A 24,667-nucleotide genomic window follows, 5' to 3' on the forward strand; every position below is an offset into this window, starting at 1 on the left:
GAGAAATAATGTATGTGTATGTAAAAAAAAATCGCTTTCGCCCTTAAATGTTAAAGTGTTTCGATTATACAAGAGGGCTATATATAATGCATTCAATTAATCAATTAAAAAAGAACCCCATCTTTCTTGACTGTTCATGAGAAAGCTATATGTTTGTCATTTTGCCTCCGAAGAAGATTCTGCTAGGATCGAAAGCTTAGGCCCCTTTTGACTTTCTTGAATGCAATAATGATCAGTGAACTTCTACTATATGGAAGTGTGATTTTTTGTTGTCAATTTTCTGTTTTCCTCAGGAATAGGATAATAATGCTTTATATTCAACCTCTGATCCGATCATATGGGACACACCCACGGGTAATATCCACGTACTGCAGCTAGCTGCACATTAATGTGATCAAGTCTGAAACCATGTATGGGTCACGAACCTTGCCTCTTGAGGGGGGGGGTATGCTGAATCGAATAAAATGAAATTAACATGATCCCGGGAACACGATCTTTATACGAATGTACTCAACCAGAAAGTCATGTGATCAGTTGAAAGAGACTGTGAAGAGAATATGCCCTTTGTTACATTAGCTCGCTTGGCTCATCATCAGTCGCTCAATTATAGTAGTTCAAGTGCATGCATGGAATGAAATCAAAAAGAGCATGTACACATTTCACAGTTGATACGACGTTAGATATTTTTCCACGTATTTCGAAACAACTGGACAAGGAGACGACGAAGGGGAAGAAACGGAAGAGAAAGACAATAAAGAAGAGGAAAAATTTGGATGAAGTGGGAGAAGGAAATAGGAAAATGGACAAAGTACTGTAAAACATGCGCATCTGGTTCCTTTTTTCATAATTAAGTGACAAGAAGAAGTGCATGATCGTGATTGTCAAGACTACTAAATCCATCTTACCTGCAACAACATGGTTTTGCTCTCATTTACATCGATATTCCTCGGATTTATCGCGTTTCTTATTTGCCTATGGGTCATTCGGCGCCCGAGAAACCTTCCCCCGGGGCCATGGGCGCTGCCTTTGATTGGATACCGATTCAAAGTGGGCCTGATTCATGAAGCATACGTGGAACTGGCAAAGAAATATGGACCGATTTTCAGTGTACGACGAGGCCCGCTTCTATTCGTGGTCTTGAATAATAAGGAGAGCGTAAAACAGGCACTGGTGAAGTCAGGAGAGTTCTTCTCAAATCGATTCGTACCAGGACCCATCAACTGGACCATATTAGATGCCAAAAAAGAAGGTAACGTACCATATCTGTACTTCGACCTTAAGAAGACTGCACATCATGGGTTCGGGGAAATTTAGATGTTTTATTTGCTGACAGAATAGATCTACATGTAATTTCGTCTATTTATACATGTACATCTTTGAATCATATGTATCATGACTCAATTTGTTTGTGATAATATTATAGTTTACATTATCATGTCAGCTAGACTAATCTAAACATTTCACCACATTCAAGCCAAAATTAAACCAAACTAGTATTTCCTGTTAATCATTCTACTTTCAGAATTGTCTAAACTTGTTTGTTACTGAAATTAAAACCCTACAATTTTAGATATTCCCCCTTTCACAGGGTCTCTCTCTGTCTATTACAAACAGGATCTTCAGAATCTATCTAATATGGTCGATGCAATATTCATGAAGAATAGTTATATTATGATAGGTTGACAGTTTATCTATGTCAGATGAGTATTCCATGAACTTGAGTTATAAAAGACGCATTCCAATATTTTGAAATATAGATATTTTCTATTTGGTAAATGTATGTATTAAAAAAAAGAAATTTTGCATCTATTCAAGAAACGTTGATCATTCTGCAAAATCTGTAACCAAATAAGGGAAAGGAATTCGAGCCTTTTTTTCAACATATTCATAATAAAATTAGGATTTCATTGAATCGGAGCTAAAGTCTTCCTCGTGTATTATACTCATTTTTTTAATACATTCTTGAATATAACTATGACAAATCAAAGTCGATGACACTTTTCAATTCTCAGTTTTGTTTTCATTCTCCATTATAATTTTCTGCTGTCACGATATGTAACTCCTGGGGGGCGTTTCATCAACATTTTTGTCCGACAAGTTGTCAGATCTGGTTTCTTTCCTTGATTTTGATTGGCTGAGAAGCTCTGTAACTATGGTAACTGTCGGATAAAATGGGATTTGTCGGATAAAACGTCTGACATGTCCTTTCATGAAATGCTCCTCTGGTATCCTAAATTTATTTATCAATAGGACTCTATGACACTAAGCGATTCTTTTATAGCAATATTCTCAAATGGTCACTTTGTTCTCTGTTGAATTGCGAACTACCGCCCTATTTCATTATTACCAAGCATATTTAAAATACTTAAAAAAAGAATTTACAAACGACTATATTATTTTATGGACACGAATAAATGATGAATTCCTAATCAATACGGTCTCAGGACAAATCACTCAACTGACTATGCAATTTTACAATTATACGACAAAATAACAGATTCATTTTTTTAAAAAAGAGCACACTGTCGGGGTTTTCATGGATCAATGGAAAGCATTCGATAATATCGATCATCATATACTATTTTTGTAAATTAAAAACATATGGAATCAGAGGGATTGTTTTATCATGGTTTAAAAATTATCTATACAACATAAATATCGATATGTTAATTTTAACTCTAAATCTTCTGAAGTTTGTAATGTAAAATCTGGAGTACCACAGGGTTCTATCTTAGGCCCTATTTTATTTTTGATTTATATGAATGATATAATCAATGCTTCATCCTTATGTTTTCTTCACAGATGATACCAATAATTTTTTTTCACACAGTAACTTAGACGTGCTTGTAGCAGTACTCAATAATGAATTAACTAAATTGTCCATGTGGTTTTAATCAAATAAACTCTTCTTAAACATAAAAAACAAATTTCATGTACTTTAAACAACATTCATATTGCTGAAAAAGAAGAAACGAAATTTTCAGGTGTATTGATTGACTCTAATTTACCTTGGAATAGTCACATTTGTTATGTTAGCAAACTAGTTGCCAGAGGTATTGGCATACTATTTAAACTGAAATATTGTCTTTCCCAAAGATCATTATTTATGCTGTACAATTCTTTTATTTTGTCACACATATAATATTGCAACATATTGTGGGGTAATAGCAACAAAACGAAAATAGACTCAATTCTGCGCCTCCAAAAGAAAGTACTCCGCATTTGTTCCCAATCGCAATTTTTAGCACATACTGATTATATTTTTCGGAACCTTGAAATGTTGAAAATTCATGACATTCATACTTTCCAAACTGCCATTTTCATGTATAAGTTATCAACCAAATCTACATCTACACCCTTTCATGATATTTTTGTTTACAACAGCAACATTCATCCATATCCTACACGCCACTCATCAAATACTAACCTCATAAACCCGAAAACAATATTAGCACACAAAACGATCAGACATGATGGCTCAGACATCTGGAATGATTTGCCCAATGATATTAAACTCATCTATCTTTTCTTTCAAAGCTTCATAATAAAATATCTTTCATCGATTAAGTATTCTTAATTATCACACCTGCACGTTCACCCCCTTGCACACACACACGCACACTTCATTTCTTCTTTCTCCTTTTTTGATGATTTGTGACGTCATATTTTTCTTCCAGACCTATGGAATATAATTGGTTTCCATGTAGCCCTTTATACCTTTTAGCTGCTATTACTCATCAAGCATTTATTTTGCTTATATAGTTTGCCACTGCATTTGTTTTTCACTAATTTGTCTTATCCTTAAATTATATTCATGTCTAAATTTTGTTATGACACTATGTTACATCAAGTTTGTCACATTGCATTATACTTCAATGTCATACTACGATTATATTTATGTATTGTAAATTTATTTGACTTTACAATAAATGCAGAAACACATTCATATTGCTTTCTTAAAAATGGAAATTTTCATACCTACTGAAATATCTATCGCTATAATGATTCATATGTGTTCGTGTTGGGGTTTTTTTAGCTTCAATTGCTTGGGCTAATGGACAGAAAGGGGATGACCTACGAAAATTTTCCGTTTCTGCTCTTCGCTCCTTCGGGTTTGGTAAAAAGAGTCTTGTTCCTCAGATCAATCTGGAAGCCCGTTGTCTGGGGGAAGAAATCAGGAGTCATCGTGGCCAGCCATTCGATCCTTCAGATCTCTTAAACAAAGCAAGTGGTAACCTAATGATTCAACTTATCTTTGGTCGTCGATATGGATACGAAGACGTCGATTTCATTGGAATTCTTCGCGTGATGAAGGACATGTTTGGTTTCATCGCCGACACTGACCCTGTCAATGTGTTCGAACCGCTCATTCATACCCCGTGGTATAAACCCTACCGCGAAATGTTTTACAAGGAAATGGATTTCGCCCGGAATCATATAATCGCTCATCGGGAATCTTTCCAAAAAGACGCCATCAGGGATTTTGTAGATGCGTTGCTAGCAGACGACATCTCCAACAACTACACCTTGGATGATATGGCGAGGATTGTGCTGGACCTTTTAACCGCCGGTACAGATACTACGGCGGTGACTACTTCTTGGGGGATACTTTATTTAGCATCGAATCCTGATGTACAAAAGAAGGTACAATCTAAAAACAGAGAGTAAAAATTTACCCAATATTGGGTAAAAAGGGAACATGCATGTTTGCTGGGTATTTTTTTCCCAAAAAATTGGGCAAAATGCATGTTTGAAGGGTAAGTTTCAACGCAACATTGAATAAACTTTACAAAATATTTGGTCTCTTTTTACCCAACCAACACACATGTTCCCATTTTACCCAATATTGAGTAAACTTTTTACAGAGTGTAATTCTATCGTAAAATTTACAATTTTAATTGATTAATCACTTGGATGGGGCTAAGTTAGTACTGAAAATAGCGTATTTAAAAATGCTTTAAAAAAATCTGAGAATCATCGATACCCAATAAATCTTCTTATTGTAGTTCACTGGTTACTGATTCACTGTCAACAATCTGGGGTGGATTCTGGAGGTTTTGTCTCAATATAATATGATGTTACTCATAGGTACTGTATTTGTATTCTTGAAGAATGTACCGTCATTTAATAAAAAAAAGAGAGTTTAAGTGTATAAACTTGTGATGTTAGTGGTTGTATATACATTCGTATCATGTTTGAATAATTTACAAAAGATGACAAGCCTCGGGCGTACTTCTTGCACCATTCAAAATACCCTCAGTGCGCTAGATCGCCGCGCGCACTGAGGGTATTGAGGGCACTGAGGGCGCGCCGGTTCGATCGCAACCAAACGATAATCACACCTGTACATTTATACTTTAACGACCTTGAAGCAATGTATTGAATTTATCAAAGTTATGTGATATAAAGTGGCAAAGTAATGGCAAGGTGTCATGACTTGGCTAATGCTATCATTCAATCTGAACATACAGGTGCAAGAGGAGTTAGACGCAATTATCGGGCATGGCCGACAACCAAATATTGATGACCGCGCAAATCTTCCATATTGTGACGCCACTCTGATGGAGATTATGCGAATCCGCCCAGTTGGGCCGATCGCCCTGCCGCACATGACGTCAGCAGATGCCACTCTTGGACCTTACACCATTCCTAAGGGGACCATAGTTATCCCTAACCTGTGGGCTGTCCATCATGATCCCAAAGACTGGTGTGATCCACACGAATTCAACCCTGATAGATTTCTGAGTGCCGATGGTCAGACTGTCGTCAAGAATGAGGCTTGGATGCCATTCAGCACAGGTATGATAAGAATTGGTATCGATCTACTTAACATTAGTATTATCATGATTTTTTTTTTGCTTATATTATCAAAAGGCATCATGTGACCATACGTAGGCTGACATTTCCTCGATCAGCCCCACCCTTCCCTGTTTGATAGCCAGCTAGATACCGCCTTCCTGAGCAAAAAATATAACACCAAATATCTATAGTAATATTGAATAAATTAGGTGAGACTGAGAGGCACTTACTGAATTAATGCCCCTCCAAGGTGTATAATATCCCTCGGTAGTACATTGTGTCCAGCACGGTCTGGGGGTCCTGCCTGTTACTGCTGAACACGTACTTGACTTGACCTTAACTCTCCGGACTCAGAACTCTCAACTGACCTAATTGACACTGACTGACTCTTAATTGGGGTACAAAATTATTTGGGGGTATTGCGGGCGCGCCGTGCGTAATGTTCACTCATGCACGGAGGTGAGTGCAGGGCTATTAATCGTCTATATGGCCGGTTAACCCCTGGCGACATTGTTTAACGACCCTATCTTATTCACTGAGTTTTACCAAAGACTTATATCAAGGTTCAAGTTAAACCAGAATCAAGAACACGAGCTTAGTTTGTTTTTCTTTTACCGAGAATGAGATTACAATATGAAGCAATATACTTCGTTCACTTATCTTACTCCCCTCCCCCCCCCCCCCCCCTCACCCTCCCGCCCCTCTCCAGGTCGCCGTGAATGTCTTGGTAGTCAGCTTGCTAAGATGGAGACATTTCTACTCTTCACCAACCTCTTCCAGCAGTTCGAATTCAAACTTCCTCCTGATCAACCAACCCACACCATGCGAGGACAACCTGGGCTTACAATGCCACCAGAAAGCTATAAGATCTGTGCCTCTGAACGATGAATGTCTTGGATTTATCAGAGACTCTTAAGTTTAGTTTATGTTCATCAGAGTTGTCCAATTTGTAGAAAAAATGTATGTTATCTTTGTTTTCTCGCTAGTAGAAATTAAATTGCGTCACACTGTGAAGAACCTGGACTTGCTGAAAAGCCTATTATGACTGAATGTAAGTTTTACCGTGATTAAATAAATACAATACAAAGAAGGCTACAAAATAGATTTGATTTGGATCGATAAATAAAGACCTGCTAATAAATCAGATTGCTATCAAATATTTTATCGAGCAAAATAAAGGTATGGAAGCTAGCAAATTTGAGAATAGTTTGTATAAAGTATTGAAGTGGGAAATCATTTTTTTTAATATCTTCCAGTCACAAAATGTAAACATAATTGTATTATACTTATAATGAAAGATATTGAAAACCTTTAAGAACTTTTTACAGATAACCCAGGAACAATTGTCACAAGAAGAATCAGATTCTCCATAAGTAACATCCACGGGGAATATTAACCCCAATAGAGCTCCTTGCATATATGAGGGGAAGGGGAATTAATTATGAATTATGAATTTCGATTGAAACACATAAAAAATAAAGCAAGATGAAATAACTACCACTGACCTGTAGGATATATTACACATTTTTTATTTTTATGTTTACGAAACTCTATACAAAGGGCGTCAAATAATTTTCCAAGCAAATATGCTTCATCGTTTGATGCCAGCATATTTACAATGCATAACCTAGAATACCTACTGTGTAGGTTAAAGATACAGGGTATACAAATCATGTAAGAGATAACAAATTTGGAAATACAAGAGAAATACATAATTCAACGAAAGAACAAAACAGAAAAATGGTAAAACTGATAAGGGGAGTACATGCACTTGAAGAGAGACTTTAAGTAAATAATAATTAATAGGTTATAAAGCCTGATAAGGGTAAACAGTTACAAGAGGATTTTGTGGATTTGTAAGCAAGGCCACTTATGTAAAGTTATTATTTTGAAATAATGGAATAACAAAATCATGTATAACATAGATAATTTAGCAATAGATGGTGTTTGGATAATAAGTAGAAATGAATAATATACTTCATGATTTGGAAATACATACTCAGAGAATATTTAGCGAAGTTATATGAACGGTTTATTGAACAAACGAGTGTACTCATGTAATCATATACTCATGCATGTGGCTTGTAATATACCAAAACATCTGGTACAAAATATAGTTTGCATCTTTTAAATTGATGAGATATCTTGGGATGATAATGAAAGAACTCATTCATGAGTATGTAATGGCTAATTTACATGGGAGTCATGGATTCCCAAGAAAATATATACACGTATGTAAATGAAAATATTTACCACATAGAGATTCAGTGAACTTATATTTTAAATAGATTTTCATAATGTATTTGACTCCATTTAATTGAATTTTATCAATATCTGTTTAAATATATTTGGTGTAGGAAATACATTTAACTCTCGGGCTAACTCTAATTTTTATTAGTATTGAAATATATGACATAATTAATCGACTTTCAACGCGTGGTTTAAACTTCAAAGGGGGGGGGTAAACCAGGGTTGCCCCATAGTCACACATTCCTTTTAAATTGGAGCTTAGACATTCGAAATTATAAGACATAGTTTTGAAAATTACGGGATTCCATCCCAAAGGAAATAAAATACATTTTTTTTTAATCTCCCGGTTGTCAATTTATTTTGGTGACTGATTGATTTAATAGTTCTCATTCTGCACGTATGATCTGTATGTTGGATATTTGTCTTGGATTTCTAACAAAGTAAACTCTATTAACGATACATTGTTCAGAAATATTTTTTATTCATATATATTGAAAAAATTGGCTTTTGCTTTTTTTTTAGATATAATTTTGATAAAATGTAGTTAATCTATAAATTGCTGTAAGGCAGAGAAAGGTTCTACATGTAAATATAATTGAAGCATATATCATGAATGTAATACTATTATCTCATATGGCTTATGTAATGTTCTCTTCATCCCTCGACATACGTTTTTTGCTTATTGTACTAAAGTAATAAAACATACAATATGATAGTAACAAATATGTACATTAGGTCCATGTTTTCAATGTCTCAAATTCCCATGATGTGCTTTGCTGAAAAAGAAAGACTTTTACCATGAAAGCCAATATATATATATGTATATATATATTATTTTATTATATATTATTTATAACATTTTGTGGTTCAGGCAAGGAGGTCCTAATCGTCAAATTCGTAAAAATTGAAATATTGTATAATTCAAACAATAAAAAACAAAAGAAATAGTGAGTGAGTGACATCATCGACTCTCTCATTTGGATGTAACTGGCTCGTTCATATAACTATTTTGTTAAGAATAACCGAAACTTTGAAATGTTATATCTTTCTTATTTTACATCCAATTTTGATGAAATTTTCAGCATTGTGCTTGTCTGATTTTTCTCTATTGATTCAAATCAACATTTTTCTGAGGTGGACTTGACCTTTATTATACTGCATTGCATGGCTCCCACTTACCTCAGTAAACTCCTAACATTGAAATCACCCATCCAGTCTTATATGCAGACTCCGAAGTCTCCATGACACCATGCTCCTCAGTCACCCACCTTTTAAAACAAAAATTACACTAGGTGATCGTGCCTTTGTAAGTGCTGCACCAAATTCTGGAATAGTCTCCCTTCCTCAATAAGAAACGCATTGTATGCTACCTTGTTCATAACTTAACTAAAAACCTACCATTTCCAAAGAGTTCCAATAGATTAGTCACTTGTTTTTGTATAATTTGTATGGACAGTAGGCTTCCCTTTCCCATAATTATAATTTTTAAATCGCAATTTTGTATACTTATCTTGTAATGCGCAGTATAGAAAATTGCGTAATATAAATATAGGCCTACAATTATTATTATTACTATTAATGAAATGCTCCCTAGGTCTAAATATAAAATCACAAATTTCAGCTCGTGCTTCACGCTTGCAATGTTTGATTAGTAAGATACGTATCATAATCATGTTTACAAAAATTACTTCATCATGTGTTTAGATTTAATTCTAAAAATTAAATCAGTTCGCGCTTGGTGATCGTATTATAGCTGAGTAAGCTGAATATGTTAAGATATGTCTACTCTCCATGAATTCTGAATAAAAAATAATCCTTAAGATGTCCTTTTTGGGGGTCCGTCACAGGCGGATCCAGGTAGAAGCCCATCTGGCCCGTGCCCCCCCCCCCCCTTGAGAGGCACAAAAATTCTTTAAGGGAATATGCCGTGCATACATGCATACGCAAGTGAGGACCTCTTTTCTTTTCTTTTTTGCTTGTCAGATTTTTCCTGGAAGAAAATTACCTCGATTTGGTAGTGAAGACCCCTCACTTATCATTTGACTCCACATAATTTGCCGGCGCCGCCACCCCCCCCCCCAAGCCGTGACCCACTGTGGCACTGATGAGAGTCCCGTGTCAAAGGCTGCTGGGAATTCCCCGAGTTACAAAAGATATACGGACAAACATCACACAAATTTTTGTACACGTCATGATTTATGCACCACTTATACCACGTAGATCTATACTGCAAGTGGAAAGTAAACAAGTGCAGATGATTCCTGATTAAAACATCGCCAATTTCAACTGACAATATTTAAAAGGTAAGTGAAATATAGTCATCCCATGACATTTTTAAAGATTTTGTTGTACCGGTACGTGATTAGTATATTTTACTGCGTGACTGATAGCGCGAGCTATGTGTATTTATATTTTATGTCGACATAATTATAGGGCCTATAGTTCTTCATCTTCTGATCTCTCTTGCCTTGAAGGTCATTGTCTTCCAAATTATATATTTAGTGAAATGAAACATTGATGCTCTTTGTAAATAGGCGAGCTGTTATTGTAATTATATTATAAACTGTTAGTGATCGTATTCGAACTACGCACGTAGGTCCATTAACAGGACTTATGTCAAAATTCACAATGATAACGTTGGAACTTATGAGATTCTATCACAAGGGTGACAATTCATTAAAAAAAGACGGAAAACAGCTCGCGCTTCGCGCCGGCATCATTTATTTAGGGAGATATTATCAAAGTCACTTCTATTAAAAAAAACTCCAATCTCCCTCCGTAATTGTATTATCATCTTTTTTATCTTATCTTATCTCCTACTCTATCTTGTGTGTTTTTGCGTTGTGTGGGTGTGTGTAGGCTAGGGTTGCAAAATTCCCGGGAATTTTCGAGGTGAAAAATTTCCATGGGAATAAACGGGAATTTATTGGGAATTTTCAAGAAATGTTGGGAATTTTCAAAAAGTAGCAATTTTCTGATATTTATATGGCAGATGACGCTTGATGGTGCTTTGTCAGCAAGTTTCAAGCCAAATATTATGCTAAGACAGTCAGACAAGGCTGAATTTCAATGAACTTCATGTAAAAGTTGATTTACTGTATTAGTGGCTGAATGGTATACGTGTGATGGAAGTATAGGCCCTGTGTACACTGCAAATGCTTTACACAACGAATATACATTGTTCATGGAATGATGCCTATTGGATATTCTGATCTATTTGCAGATGATGAGAATAAAAAATGATAATTATAACATAATATTGTCGTTATTAGCATTATTATCATTATTGTTTTTATTATCATTACTTTATTTCTCAGTTATTTCTGCATAGCAAATGTGGGAACTTGGTGCTGTTTGCGGCGTTAATTTGATGTGTATAAATACAGATTGCTGGTTCAAGCTCAGAGTTTATTTCAGTTCAATTAACCCTCTCAGAAATAAACATTTTGTTCATTATTTTCATAATAATAGATCAAATTAAATGAAACTGATATGAGATTGTCATTTAATATCACAAAAATAAGAAATTAATAAGTTTTTCAATATAAATCAAGGTCAAAGGTTATTTGAGGTCAACAAACTTAGTGCATGTTTCTTCCCTCCCTTTGTGAAAAAAGTATTCATCTTGATTGTTTTCAAAGTCAGCCATTATATTGTTATTTCTTAACCCCCCCCCCCTCCTTCAGGGGTGGAGGGGGCATCTCGGAAATAAATTAGTAATGTAACATTGTTTGTTCCTGGACCTGATTTTTCCCATGAAAATTTAAAAAGCAAATCAATTCATATTGAAATCATATGAAAAAATCAACACTACAAAATCTAACTACCTTAAAAAAAAATTAAAGACCCAAGCCAGCGCCATAGCTGCTGGTGGGATTCGTCTGCAGGCACAGACCTTGATTGAAACTTTGATCAACAGGTGGGTCTCCACGCAAAGACTAGCACATAAAATCTTGCTGTTTCCTGAGCGAGAGGGCCTTCAGTACGCAAGGAATGAGTAGGCTGCACATTTAGACCCTTAAATTGAGTGAAGGCCTTGCACAGCAGACTAGTTCAAGCCCTTCACTCAAGAAAAGTGGTCTGGATATGCAGCCCAAGGTTTCTGCAAATGACAAAATGTCCTTCCGTTCAACGGAAAGTTTGTGCTAGTCTTGTGTGAAGACCCACTTGTGGATCAAAGTTTCAATAAGGTTCTGTAATTCCCCCAAATTCTCCCATGTAACACCCCTACTTCATGATCTGCACTGGTTTCCACTTATGTCAGCGAATTAAATTCAAAATAATGTTGTTCACATTTAAGATACTGCATTGCATGGCTCCCACTTACCTTAGTTAACTCCTAACATTGAAATCACCCACCCAGTCGTATATGCAGACTCCGAAGTCTCCATAACACCATGCTCCTCGGTCACCCACCTTTTAAAACAAAAATTACACTAAGTGATCGTGCCTTTGTAAGTGCTGCACCCAAATTCTGGAAAAGTCTCCCTTCCTCAATAAGAAACGCATTATATGCTACCTTGTTCATAACTTAACTAAAAACCTACCATTTCCAAAGAGTTCCAATAGATTAGTCACTTGTTGTTGTATAATTTTTATAGACAGTAGGCTTCCCTTTCCCATAATTATAATTTATAAATCGCAATTTTGTATACTTATCTTGTAATGCGTAATATAAATAGAGGCCTACAATTATCATTATTACTATTAATGAAATGCTTCCAAAGGTCTAAATATAAAATCACAAATTTCAGCTCGCGCTTCGCGCTTGCAATGTTTGATTAGTGAGATACGTATCATTATCTGTTTACAAAAAGTACTTCATCATGTGTTTAGATTTAATTCTAAGAATCAAATCAGTCCGCGCTTGGTGATCGTATTATAGCTGAGTAAGCTGACTATGGTAAGATATGTCTGCTCTTCATGAATTCCTAATAAACAAAATAATCCTCAAGATGTCCTTTTTGGGGGTCAGTCACAGGCGGATCCAGGTAGAAGCCCATCTGGCCCTTGCCCCCCCCCCCTTGAGAGGCAAAAAAATTCTTTAAGGGAATATGCCGTGCATACATGCATACGCAAGTGAGGACCTCTTTCCTTTTTTTTTTCGCTTATCAGATTTTTCCTGGAAGAAAATTACCTCGATTTGGTAGTGAAGACCCTTTTATTACTTGTCAAATTATCCTTTACAAAATGCCCCCCTGGAAAATCCTGAATCAACCCCTGGAGTCAATAAAAATAAAAATTTTCGCTTTCGCTCGCTATGTTTACTTTTTTTAGTGAGGCAGGTATACGTACCAAGATTACAAAAATTCGCTTATCCTTTATGATGGCACAGTCCTTAAAATGTCTCTTTAGGTCAGTATGTCTGGCTATTGATTGAGCGCGCGCTCACTAATCATTTGACTCCACATAATTTGCCGGCGCCCCCCCCCCCCCATGCCGTGACCCACTGTGGCACTGATGAGAGTCCCGTGTCAAAGGCTGGTGGGAATTCCCCGAGTTACAAAAGATATACGGACAAACATCACACAAATTTTTGTACACGTCATGATTTATGCACCACTTATACCACGTAGATCTATACTGCAAGTGGAAAGTAAACAAGTGCAGATGATTCCTGATTAAAACATCGCCAATTTCATCTGACAATATTTAAAAGGTAAGTGAAATATAGTCATCCCATGACATTTTTAAAGATTTTGTTGTACCGGTACGTGATTAGTATATTTTACTGCGTGATAGCGCGAGCTATGTGTATTTATTTTTTAAGTCGACATAATTATAGGGCCTATAGTTTTTCATCTTCTGATCTCTCTTGCCTTGAAGGTCATTGTCTTCCAAATTATATATTTAGTGAAATTAAACATTGATGCTCTTTGTAAATAGGCGAGCTGTTATTGTAATTATATTATAAACTGTTAGTGATCGTATTCGAACTACGCACGTAGGTCCATTAACAGGACTAATGTCAAAATTCACAATGATTTCGTTGGAATTTATGGGATTCTATCACAAGTGTGACAATTCATTCAAAAAAACGGAAAACAGCTCGCGCTTCGCGCCGGCATCATTTATTTAGGGAGATATTATCAAAGTCATTTTGTTCACTTCTATCAAAAAAAAACTCAAATATCCCTCCGTAATTGTAATTGTATTAATCATCTTGTTTTATCTTATCTTCAACTCTATCTTGTCTTTTTTTTTTAGTTGTGTGGGTGTGTGTAGGCTAGGGTTGCAAAATTCCCGGGAATTTTCGAGGTGGAAAATTTCCATGGGAATAAACGGGAATTTATTGGGAATTTTCAAGAAATGTTGGGAATTTTCAAAAAGTAGCAATTTTCTGATTTTTTTATACAGGAATTGAAAGGATTACCCTGGCAGATGATGCTTGATGGTGCTTTGTCAGCAAGTTTCAAGCCAAATATTATGCTAAGACAGTCAGACAAGGCTGAATTTCAGTGAACTTCATGTAAAAGTTGATTTACTGTATTAGTGGCTGAATGGTATACGTGTGATGGAAGTATAGGCCATATGTACACTGCAAATGCTTTACACAACGGATATACATTGTTCATGGAATGATGCCTATTGGATATTCTGATCTATTTGCAGATGATGAGAATAAAAAATGATAATTATAATATAATATTGTCGTTATTAGCATTATTATCATTATTGTTTTATCATCATTACTTTATTTCTCATTTATTTCTGCATAGCAAATGTGGGAACTTGGCGCTGTTTGCGGCGTTAATTTGATGTGTATAAATACAAATTGCTTCAAACTTAAAGTTTATTTCAGTTCAATTAACCCTCTCAGAAATAAACATTTTGTTCATTATTTTCATAATAATAGATCAAAATGAATGAAACTGATATGAGATTGTCATTTAATATCACAAAATAAGAAATAAATAACAAGTTTTTCAATATCAATCAAGGTCAAAGGTCATTTGAGGACAAAAAACTTAGTGCATGTTTTTTCCCCTTCCTTTGTGAAAAAGTATTCATCTTGATTGTTTTCAAAGTCAGCCATTATATATTGTAATTTCTTAACACCCCCCCCCCCTTTCGGGGGTGGAGGGGCATCTCAGAAATAAATTAGTAATGTAACATTGTTCTCTTAACATGTTACTAGTATTATATAAGATTCTCACATAAAAAACCCTTGACATTTAAAGAAAAAATGAAAAACAGTGTAATGCTAAGTTTATTTTTTATCATGTTGACTTGAAAAGCTTCATTTTGTACATAATGTTCCATCGTGTTACTGGATACATAATACATGTACTATAAGTATTTATGTAAATTTTGATGAATATTTTTTATCCTGGGTAATTTAAAAAATGAAGAATAATTTAAATACAAAAGGAAAGTATAATATTTGAGGATATAGATTTATAATTTTGTATTTAAAAACATAAATTTTCACATTTTTGTGAAAAAAATGAATATTCCCGAAAATTCCAAAATTCCCGGCAGCCGAAAATATCCAAAACTTTCCATGGAAAATTTCGAAAATTTCCGGAAAGTTTCCAGCCCTTTGCAACCCTAGGTGTGTGTGTGTGTGTGTGTGTGTTTACCTGTAATTATATTTGTGTATTTGTAGGGCCCCGGTTATAAGCAGTTTTGCTTCTTAGGGGTCCTGAACATTATGTTTGTTATCGTTTGTATTATGTCATTTCTGTAAATATTTTGATGGTTTTTGTCTCGCCTGCGTAGCGGAGCGAGACATAGGTATCACTATTTCCGGCGTCGGCGGCGTCGTCGTCAACAATTGTGTTGTAGACCCAATAACTTTCTATAGCTTCGAGGTGGGATCACCAAATTCATACCAGAGGTCCATCTCCTGAAGGCACAGGTCAAGTTCGAATATGAGTCGAATTTAAAGGTCAAAGGTCAATGAACTTTCCATGACTGGCACTGTGCTATGTTGTACACATAATAACTTTCTATATCTTCGAGGTGGGATCCCCAAATTCATACCAGAGGTCCATCTCCTGAAGGCACAGGTCAAGTTCGAATATGAGTCGAATTTGAATAAGGTCAAAGGTCAATGAACTTTCCATGACTGGCACTGTGCTGTGTTGTACACCCAATAACTTTCTATAGCTTTGAGGTGAGATCGCCAAATTCATAACAGAGGTCCATCTTTTGAAGGTGAAGGTCACGTTCGAATGTGAGTTGAATTTGATTAAGGTCAAAGGTCAATGAACTTTCCATTAATGGCACTGTGCTGTGTTGTACACATAATAACTTTTTATATCTTTGAGGTAGGATTGCCAAATTCATACAAGAGGTCCAACTCTTGAAGGTACAGGTCAAGTTCGAATGTGAATTGAATTTGATTAAGGTCAAAGGTCAATGAACTTTCCATGACTGGCACTGCGTTGTGTTGTACACATAATAACTTTCTATATCTTCGAGGTGGGATCCCCAAATTCATACCAGAGGTCCATCTCCTGAAGGCACAGGTCAAGTTCGAATATGAGTCGAATTTGAATAAGGTCAAAGGTCAATGAACTTTCCATGACTGGCACTGTGCTGTGTTGTACACCCAATAACTTTCTATAGCTTTGAGGTGAGATCGCCAAATTCATAACAGAGGTCCATCTTTTGAAGGTGAAGGTCACGTTCGAATGTGAGTTGAATTTGATTAAGGTCAAAGGTCAATGAACTTTCCATGAATGGCACTGTGCTGTGTTGTACACATAATAACTTTTTATATCTTCGAGGTAGGATTGCCAAATTCATACAAGAGGTCCAACTCTTGAAGGTGCAGGTCAAGTTCGAATGTGAATTGAATTTGATTAAGGTCAAAGGTCAATTAACTTCCCATGACTGGCACTGCGTTGTGTTGTACACACAATAAATTTCTATAGCTTCGAAACAGGTATTAAAGATATCTGACTGGTACTGTATGTTCGGATGCTTTTTGCATCTGTTTGTTCCACTTATGGCATGACCTTATCTGTTTGTTCCACTAATGACATGACCTATAGTTTTGACATGCAGTCACTTCATGACTGCAATATGCAGGCGAGACAACGCTTAGCGTTTACCTTGTTAATGGTCAATATATTGAAGTAAATTAAACACCCATGCTTTTTTGTGATTAGAAAAAGTGAATAGAATATCCCGTTTCTAAGACGTAGGTCCGAATCTCAAAAGATATCAGTTTGTGCTTCGCGCTCGCAATAATTGACTCAATAAGCTCTGACGTCGGGAATAGCAGTTCTTCGGGAAAAAAATCGCGGGCAGGCGCCATACAAAGAAATCATCAAATTTAGGTCTTTCTTATTTTAAAATTCTGGATGTTTGTGCTTTCTCGAATGTATACTCCATTTACTAATCAATTTACAATTGTGATGAATTTTGGCAGTTACGATCGATACTTGTTGGCATGATGCATGTATCGGTATTCGTTCTTTATAACGATGGGGCACTGGCGGATCCAGGGGGGGGGGGCAGAACCGGCATGTGCCCCCCCCCCCCCTTCCCACTCTTAAGAGGCACAATTAATATTTGAAATGTAAAAATGTCGTTAAAACAGAAGTGTGCCCCCCTCGTCAAAAGTAAAGACTTTTTTTGCTTGTCAAACCTTTCCTCGGGAAAATGTCTTCCCCCCCTTCGAAAAATCCTGGGTCCGCCCTTGCGATGGGCCATTACGCCATAACCTGTCTACGGTCAACGGTTCTAGGGCGGAGCTTTACCCTGTCACGTCACTATTATGTCTATCGGTCGCTATTCCTGCAGTGCTAAACAAAGAATATCACACCTTTCAATTTGGGCATGTGTTTCAAGTTTAGAGGTTAATGATTGAAATCAATACACACACATTGCATTATGAGTACAAAGCGTATCTAAAGTCATATATATGCTGGTATTACACTTGCACGAGTTCGGGTGCATTGGCACGATTTTATCGTGCCAGTTCGTGACAATATGGGCCATGAAATGCGTCGTTGGCTCGTGCAATAGTCCCGACCATTTCACGACATGTTCAAGACAAGTTTATGCATTGGCCCCGGGGGGGCCACTTACATTGACGAGTGGATACCATGCGCGACCAAAAAAACACGTAAAAAGGATGTCTTTTTCACGATAGGGCACGTTACGTACGTAACGTGATAAGGGTGTCAAAAACACAAAAATAATGAAAAAAGGGTATCTATTTCGCTAGGAAAATTACGTGTTTAGGGTCGAATTTGCGGGGATGATAAAACAAAATTATTTAAATGTTTTATAAAGGATGTCCTTTTTGCCCCAACACTACGTGTTTAGAGTCCGATTTGCGCGAGGTATAGAAGGTGGGGTCGTACTAAACAAGCCGACGACCGAAGGACCCGTAACAATAGAACATTCCTGTACTTGTTTAGGGGTTCATTTCAGGGAATAATTGCCAAGAGTATCGTTTTGTTTCCAATACTTGTTAAGGGTAGGGTTTCACACGCCGATACTTGTTAAGGGGTCCATTTTCAGAATATGGAAATTACGTGTTTAGGGTGCTTTTCGAGACCCCATGGTCGCGCATGGTATCCACTCGTGAATGGAAGTGCCCCCCCCCCGGGGCATTGGCACGATATGTTCACACACCGTTCACGCAGTATTAACCACCTTTCGCAAACCTCAGGGACGGTAACATTAGGGACCCCTAACACAAAAATTAGCGATTAATCGTACATTCGATTTTGATGATTAATTGTACATTATAAGCAAAGGAATCAATCATAGAAAACTGTTCTACATTCATTGCTAAGCTTTGTGATACAGGCCCTATAGATCTGCTTTTCGTGTGCAAAATTCTTTTACGCAACACCCGCACCCTGAGCCGGCGGCGAGCCTCTACTATGACAGCTGGCTGGAGATATTCGAAATGCAGGGCCCACAATAGATTATGACATGGATAAGAAGGTGGTTTTTCAAACAAATCGAGTACATATTGAGTGAGGAAAAACTTACTGAATTAAGGCTTAGATATAGATCATTACAGTCCATCGAATCGCTATTGCATTTAATGTGGATTATTGATGGATCACTGGCAATTGATTCCATGGGTCAGATCACCTCTCCAGCCGAAACCATTTCGCATGCGTTGATATATACACAGCATGCAGTAGGCCACATTCGTTTGAGCTTTCAGTCGAATTTGCGGGGTTTTTTTCTTTTGTTTACTCCTCCTACACAAACGATATGCCTCTAGCACACAATGTAATGGGCATTATGTTTTACTTTCCCCCAGAAATGGGGGGTGAGATACAAATTCCCGGGGGAACCACTTTCATTGATGAGTGGATACCAGGCACGACCATGGGGTTTAGAAAAGTATCCTAAACAAGGGAAGCAAGTCTTTTCCAGATTATGAAAATGTATCTCTTAACAGGTATTTGGCTTGCGAAACCCTACAAGTATTGGAAATAATCCTTTTTTGTCAGTATTTTAAACATCGTTTTTGACACCCATATAACGTTACACAGGCCTATACGTAACGTACTTGCCCACTCTGTCCCTTTTTACGCGTGGTCGCGCCTGGTATCCACTCGTCAATGGAAGTGCCCCCCCCCCGGCAGCCTCTCGAGCTCTGGGAGGAACCAAATGTGGCTCTGGAAAGTCATCCTAAATCGGATATATCGCTGTTACCATAGTAGGAACCAGAATTTTGCACACGAAACGCATATTGAATGTTTCCGTTGCAGATGCGAAACGAAAAAAACTCTCATGTCACACAATTTGCATTGCAGGACAGAGTTTTACGACCATGACGACGGGCCCAAAGCGACCGCAGAATGCTGTCCGATCATCGCCTCTGCGCTAGCGCACCCTGCGCCCGTGCGCCGGGCTAGCTGCATGCACGTATGCCCGTTCCATTGGGATGCACATGCAGGCTACCCGTTCCAAGGACCCCCGTTTTCACAAACATTTGTCGTTCCGAAGCCGGTTCCGAGGACCCTCCTTTTTACAATAAGCCCGCTCCAAGGCCCCCGATTTTGTCTCGCCTGCGGCATATACTTTTTTGGTCGAGTACCCTCCCCCGGGGACAATAGTGACTATCATGCTTATGCGTGGCCATTACATTTCTTTGTCAAAGTTGATGCTGGATACGCTATTGGTCACGTCATTCAATTAATCATCATTCGATCATTGGAGCATAAAATCAAACTCCATGAATTGCCGTTCGATATAGCCAAACTGTGCATGCGTATGCCTTTAAGGCGAGCAATTCTTACGCGAGCGTGAACTATGCGCAAACTATTGTTTGTATCAAATTGTAGGAAATTTATTTGTCTTTCATATGACACTAATTTTGTGGCAATTGAATGTTCATGTCAAATCTATGTACGAAATTCAAATGTTCTAAAAATTTGGCGGCCATTTTGAAAAGCGCCTTCATGTGTAAATTTTCAGGATACAGCCTGGTTACCTCATATATTCATATTCAGCGTAAAAAAATGGTCTGAAGCACTATATGAAAATTTTTCCTTTTCCGTGTGGCACCTTAATTTCTCATTTATAACTCGGACTATAACTTGTCGTAAACTACTCCTGAACTAGTCGCGAAATGCGTGTGGCACGACTTGGCCGGACGAGCTTGCGCACAGTTTACGAATAGTTCACGCCAATAATCCCCGAAATTTGTCGTGCCAAGATTTTTGAAATTTATAAATGTTGGTACGACACTTCAAGCATTGTTCCGCACTTACCCGCACACTTCACGACATGGAACGACGTGGCATGACTCGATGCGTGAATTAGTCGTGAACTATTCAGGCCGCAAAATCGTGCAAGCGGAATAGTACCATTAAGTCAGGTTGACACTTGCACGACTTTTGGCCACGATTTTGTCGTGGCAAGTCGTGCCATTTTGGGACACGAACTGGGACACTCCCGCACTGTTTTACGACTTGTTCACGCATAGTTCACGACGAGTTCACGAATAGTTCACGATTGCGTGCCCGTCAGTTTCCACATTTTGACACGAACTGGCACGACGAGTTCACGCATAGTTTGCGCATAGTTTAAGCACTTCCCGCATTGGCACGACGAGTTTGCGCAATTCGGACGGTGTCGTGCTGAACTATTCGTGAACACGACGTGAGCTGTTCGTGAACCATTCGTGACAGTCGTGGCATGGCGCGCGCTGCCACGCACTGGCACGCACCCTCCCGCATCGTCCCGACGAGTTCACTAACAGTTTGCGCATAGTTCACGACCCGATGGTTAAATTTTGTCGTGACCAAAATTTTGAACATTTCAAAATTCTTGTCCCGACATGGCACGCAGTCATGACATGTCACGACGTGTTTACGCACACTTCACGCCAGTTCACGACTTGTTTGCGCACTGCCACGACTTGAGTCGTGCCAATGCGTGACACAAAATCGTGCAAGTGTCAGGCTGGCATAAGTTACTCTAAATTCAAATGAATTCATTGTTACGCCTACATCAAGAAACATGTTGATAATTGTTTGAAAGAAATATTAATAGATTCTCAACTTATGCTCTAGGGGCTCTTAAAGCGTTGGGCAAATTTCGTTTGGCAATACATTGTTATATAGAAAATTTCCCAAACAGTGCAAATTGTCCCCAAACATGTTCAAGATCAATTGGACAATTGGAGTAAGGAAAGTGCTCCCCATCTGTTACTGATGGCCATGTAGGTTGCAGTTGATGTGTTGCAAAAATACCATTTCATTTGTATTTTTCCTCAGGATTACTTAATCTCCTTAATTCCTCAAAGGTAATAATTCTAAAAAAATTCTCGTTATTAAGAAATCCAAATTAGATGCTTACAATCGAATAAAAGTTGATTTACCGAATTAAAATTCAGACCTACATCATATGGATTTATTCTTAACATTTGACTAAACATGCTCATTCTAAATCTATGACATCATTGACTTCAACTAATATCATTATTTTTTTGTATTATTTTATGTTCCAGCAGAATTCTTCCAATCATGGCTGACACATTAATGGAGACCATTTCTCAGAGTCTGGAGTGTCCTGTATGCCTGAGTATCTTTACTAATCCCAAGAGCCTGTCTTGTTCTCACACCTACTGCAAGGGCTGCCTGAAGAACCTTTTCGAGTGCAGTGACAATGACCAGGCCATCCGTTGTCCTGTATGCAGAGCAGAGACCCAGGTTCATAACGGAGATATCGGACAACTCCAGACAAATCATGGCTTGAAGAATCTCATAGACGACCTCAAGAATCGACTTCCGGTTTGTACGAACTGTAAATCCGAGGACCAGCCCAATACTGTTGTCTACTGCCAAGAGTGTGGAAAGTACCTCTGTGTCACATGTCAGGATACGCATTCTCAATGGGAAGACTTCATAAGTCATACAATCACATCCGTGAGTGAGATCTCATCAGGAAAGATTACAGATCGAAGATACCGGAAGTGCAGAAAACATCCAAAAGAATACGAGGAGTGCTTTTGTCGTAGCTGTAGGAGATTTGCATGCTTCAGGTGTGTTGTCATGGAGCATAAAGACGAAGGACATATGATCACTGGGGGAAATGATTATGAAAGCCAGCACATGAAGGTCATCGAGGATCTCAAAGCAACGGTTGAGAAAAAACGCTCTTGCTTCCAGGAGTATGTTGATTTCATAGAGGAAAAGAAGGAAATTGTGAGTAATACCCAAAAGCAGTGCACGGATGAAATCAACAAAACGTACGAAGAAATGGTCTTAATGCTGCAACAGAAAAGAGGAATCCTCGTTGCTGAAGTCAAGGATAAGGCTGACGGCGTAGAGAAAGGACTGGACAAATTGAAGAATTCGGCTCAGAAGCACATCATTCGTTTGACCACTATAGGTGAAATCATGACCACTAGGACAAATTTGCCGTTAGACAGGGACACTCTGGCTGCCCATGACACGCTTTGTGAAGTCTTGGATGAGGCCTTGAAGAAAAAAGATCCTGACTACGAGCTCATCAGAAAATTAAGCAAAAAAGGAGAAGGCATAACATATGAGAGAAAGATGGGAAAAGACGAAATAAATCTAGGGACGATCGTTGATTCATCACTTGTAAAGAATGTTGTTGCCTTGCGAAATAAGAAAAGCATGGTTGGCATGGCTATTTCACTGCTTATCATCACATATGTAGTCTTTTTAGTATTGCCTCCTACCTTAGCTTGCATAGTTCTCTCTATTCTATTTACTTTGTATTGGAAATGGCATTAGAAAGAACACTATCGGGCGATCGTTAACTCACCAGCACTTGCATGGAATGTAGTCTTTCAAAAGAAGAAGTTCGAATGATTAACATAATTATAGTCGTTTTCTTGCTTTTCTATCATCATGCCAAATGGTATTTGGTTATTCTACTTTTGCCACAAACCAGTGGCGTACAGATGGGGAGCGCTTTGGGGCTCTTGCCCCCCCCCCCCCCCAGGTTTTTCACGACCAAGAAAAAAAAAGAAACTAGGGAATAAAAGGAAAGAGAAAATTTTGAAATATGATATCTCAAAATCTATCACAAAATTAGATTTTTGTCAAACCTGCATAGCAGAGTGAAACTAAATAGGCGCCGCTTTTCCAGCGGCGGCGGCGTCAACATAATATCTTAACCGAAGGTTAATTTTTTTTAATGACAGCATAATTTAAAAAGTATATGGACCTAATTAATGAAACTTAAACGTTAGTTCAAGTACTACTAAACATCCCGTCTGAGTTTCAGGTCACCTGATCAAGGTCAAAGGTATTTATCATCGACGAACTTAACTTAGACCATGTTGGGAGAATAAACATCAAAATCTTAACCTATAAGGCTAAGTTTTTTTAAATTGCGTCATAACTTCAAAAGTATATAGACCTAGGTCACGAAACTTGACCGTAAGGGTAATCAAGTATTACTTAGCATCCTGCCTGAGTTTCAAGTCACATGGCCAATGTCAAAGGTCATTTAGGGTAAATGAACTTTGACCAAGTTGGAGTATTAGTTGAATTACCATCCTAACTTTGACAGTTTATGGATCTGATTCATATAACTTGGTCACAAGAGTAATCAAGTATCACGTACTGATCATCCTGTGTGAGTTCCAGGTTACATAACCAAGGTCAAATGTCATTTAAGGTCACTGAACTTTGGCCATGTGGGGGTATTGTTGAATAACCATCATAACTCTGAAAGTGTATGGATCTAGTTCATAAAACATGGACACAAGAGTAATCTTGATATCACTGAACATCTCGTGCGAGTTTCAGGTCACATGACCAAAGTCAATGGTCATTAAGGTCAATAAACTTTGGCCATGTTGGAGGTATTTATTAAATTGCTGTCATAAGTTTCAAAGTTTAAGGATATAGTTTATGAAATGTGGACATAGGGTTAATCAAGTATTACTGACACATGATCAAGGTCGAATATCATTTAGGGTCAATGAACGTAGTATTCTATCATTATATGAATGGTGTTTATTGTAAATAATCATTTTACAGTAGTTTTCAAAGTCAGCACTGTTCCTGTATTGAATCGCGTAATGCAAGCGCTCCAAGCACTTGTTGTAATAAAAGATCTTGAATTTTTTTCTCGCTCGCAACGTTTTGCAAATTTTGCCCGATACGCCATATCTGGCCCCCTCATATTTTTTCCTCAACATGCT

At 37.6% G+C, this 24,667-nt stretch overlaps 2 protein-coding genes across 4 annotated transcripts; both read left to right on the forward strand.

Annotated features, from left to right (window-relative positions):
- The first annotated feature begins 31 nt into the window (after positions 1-31).
- On the forward strand, positions 32-7,936 carry LOC121425185 (cytochrome P450 2J2-like). The gene is made up of 4 exons (XM_041621189.1): positions 32-1,249; positions 4,037-4,644; positions 5,472-5,799; positions 6,509-7,936. The coding sequence occupies exons 1-4, from the start codon at positions 916-918 to the stop codon at positions 6,685-6,687; spliced, it is 1,449 nt and encodes a 482-aa protein (XP_041477123.1). The 5' UTR covers positions 32-915; the 3' UTR covers positions 6,688-7,936.
- Positions 7,937-10,172: 2,236 nt separating this feature from the next.
- On the forward strand, positions 10,173-23,434 carry LOC121425678 (E3 ubiquitin-protein ligase TRIM56-like). 3 transcript variants are annotated; one of them, XM_041621837.1, is made up of 2 exons: positions 10,173-10,352; positions 21,995-23,434. In XM_041621837.1, exon 2 carries the CDS (start codon positions 22,008-22,010, stop codon positions 23,244-23,246), a length of 1,239 nt encoding a protein of 412 aa, XP_041477771.1. In that variant the 5' UTR covers positions 10,173-10,352; positions 21,995-22,007; the 3' UTR covers positions 23,247-23,434. The 3 variants fall into 3 exon arrangements, with proteins under 3 accessions (XP_041477771.1, XP_041477773.1, XP_041477772.1); XM_041621839.1 differs by lacking the exon at positions 10,173-10,352 and adding an exon at positions 13,231-13,708 and having other exon boundaries at positions 21,992-23,434; XM_041621838.1 differs by lacking the exon at positions 10,173-10,352 and adding an exon at positions 13,232-13,708.
- Positions 23,435-24,667: the final 1,233 nt, after the last annotated feature.

This window comes from Lytechinus variegatus, chromosome 12 (genome assembly GCF_018143015.1).
Source record: "Lytechinus variegatus isolate NC3 chromosome 12, Lvar_3.0, whole genome shotgun sequence".
Taxonomy (NCBI): domain Eukaryota; kingdom Metazoa; phylum Echinodermata; class Echinoidea; order Temnopleuroida; family Toxopneustidae; genus Lytechinus; species Lytechinus variegatus.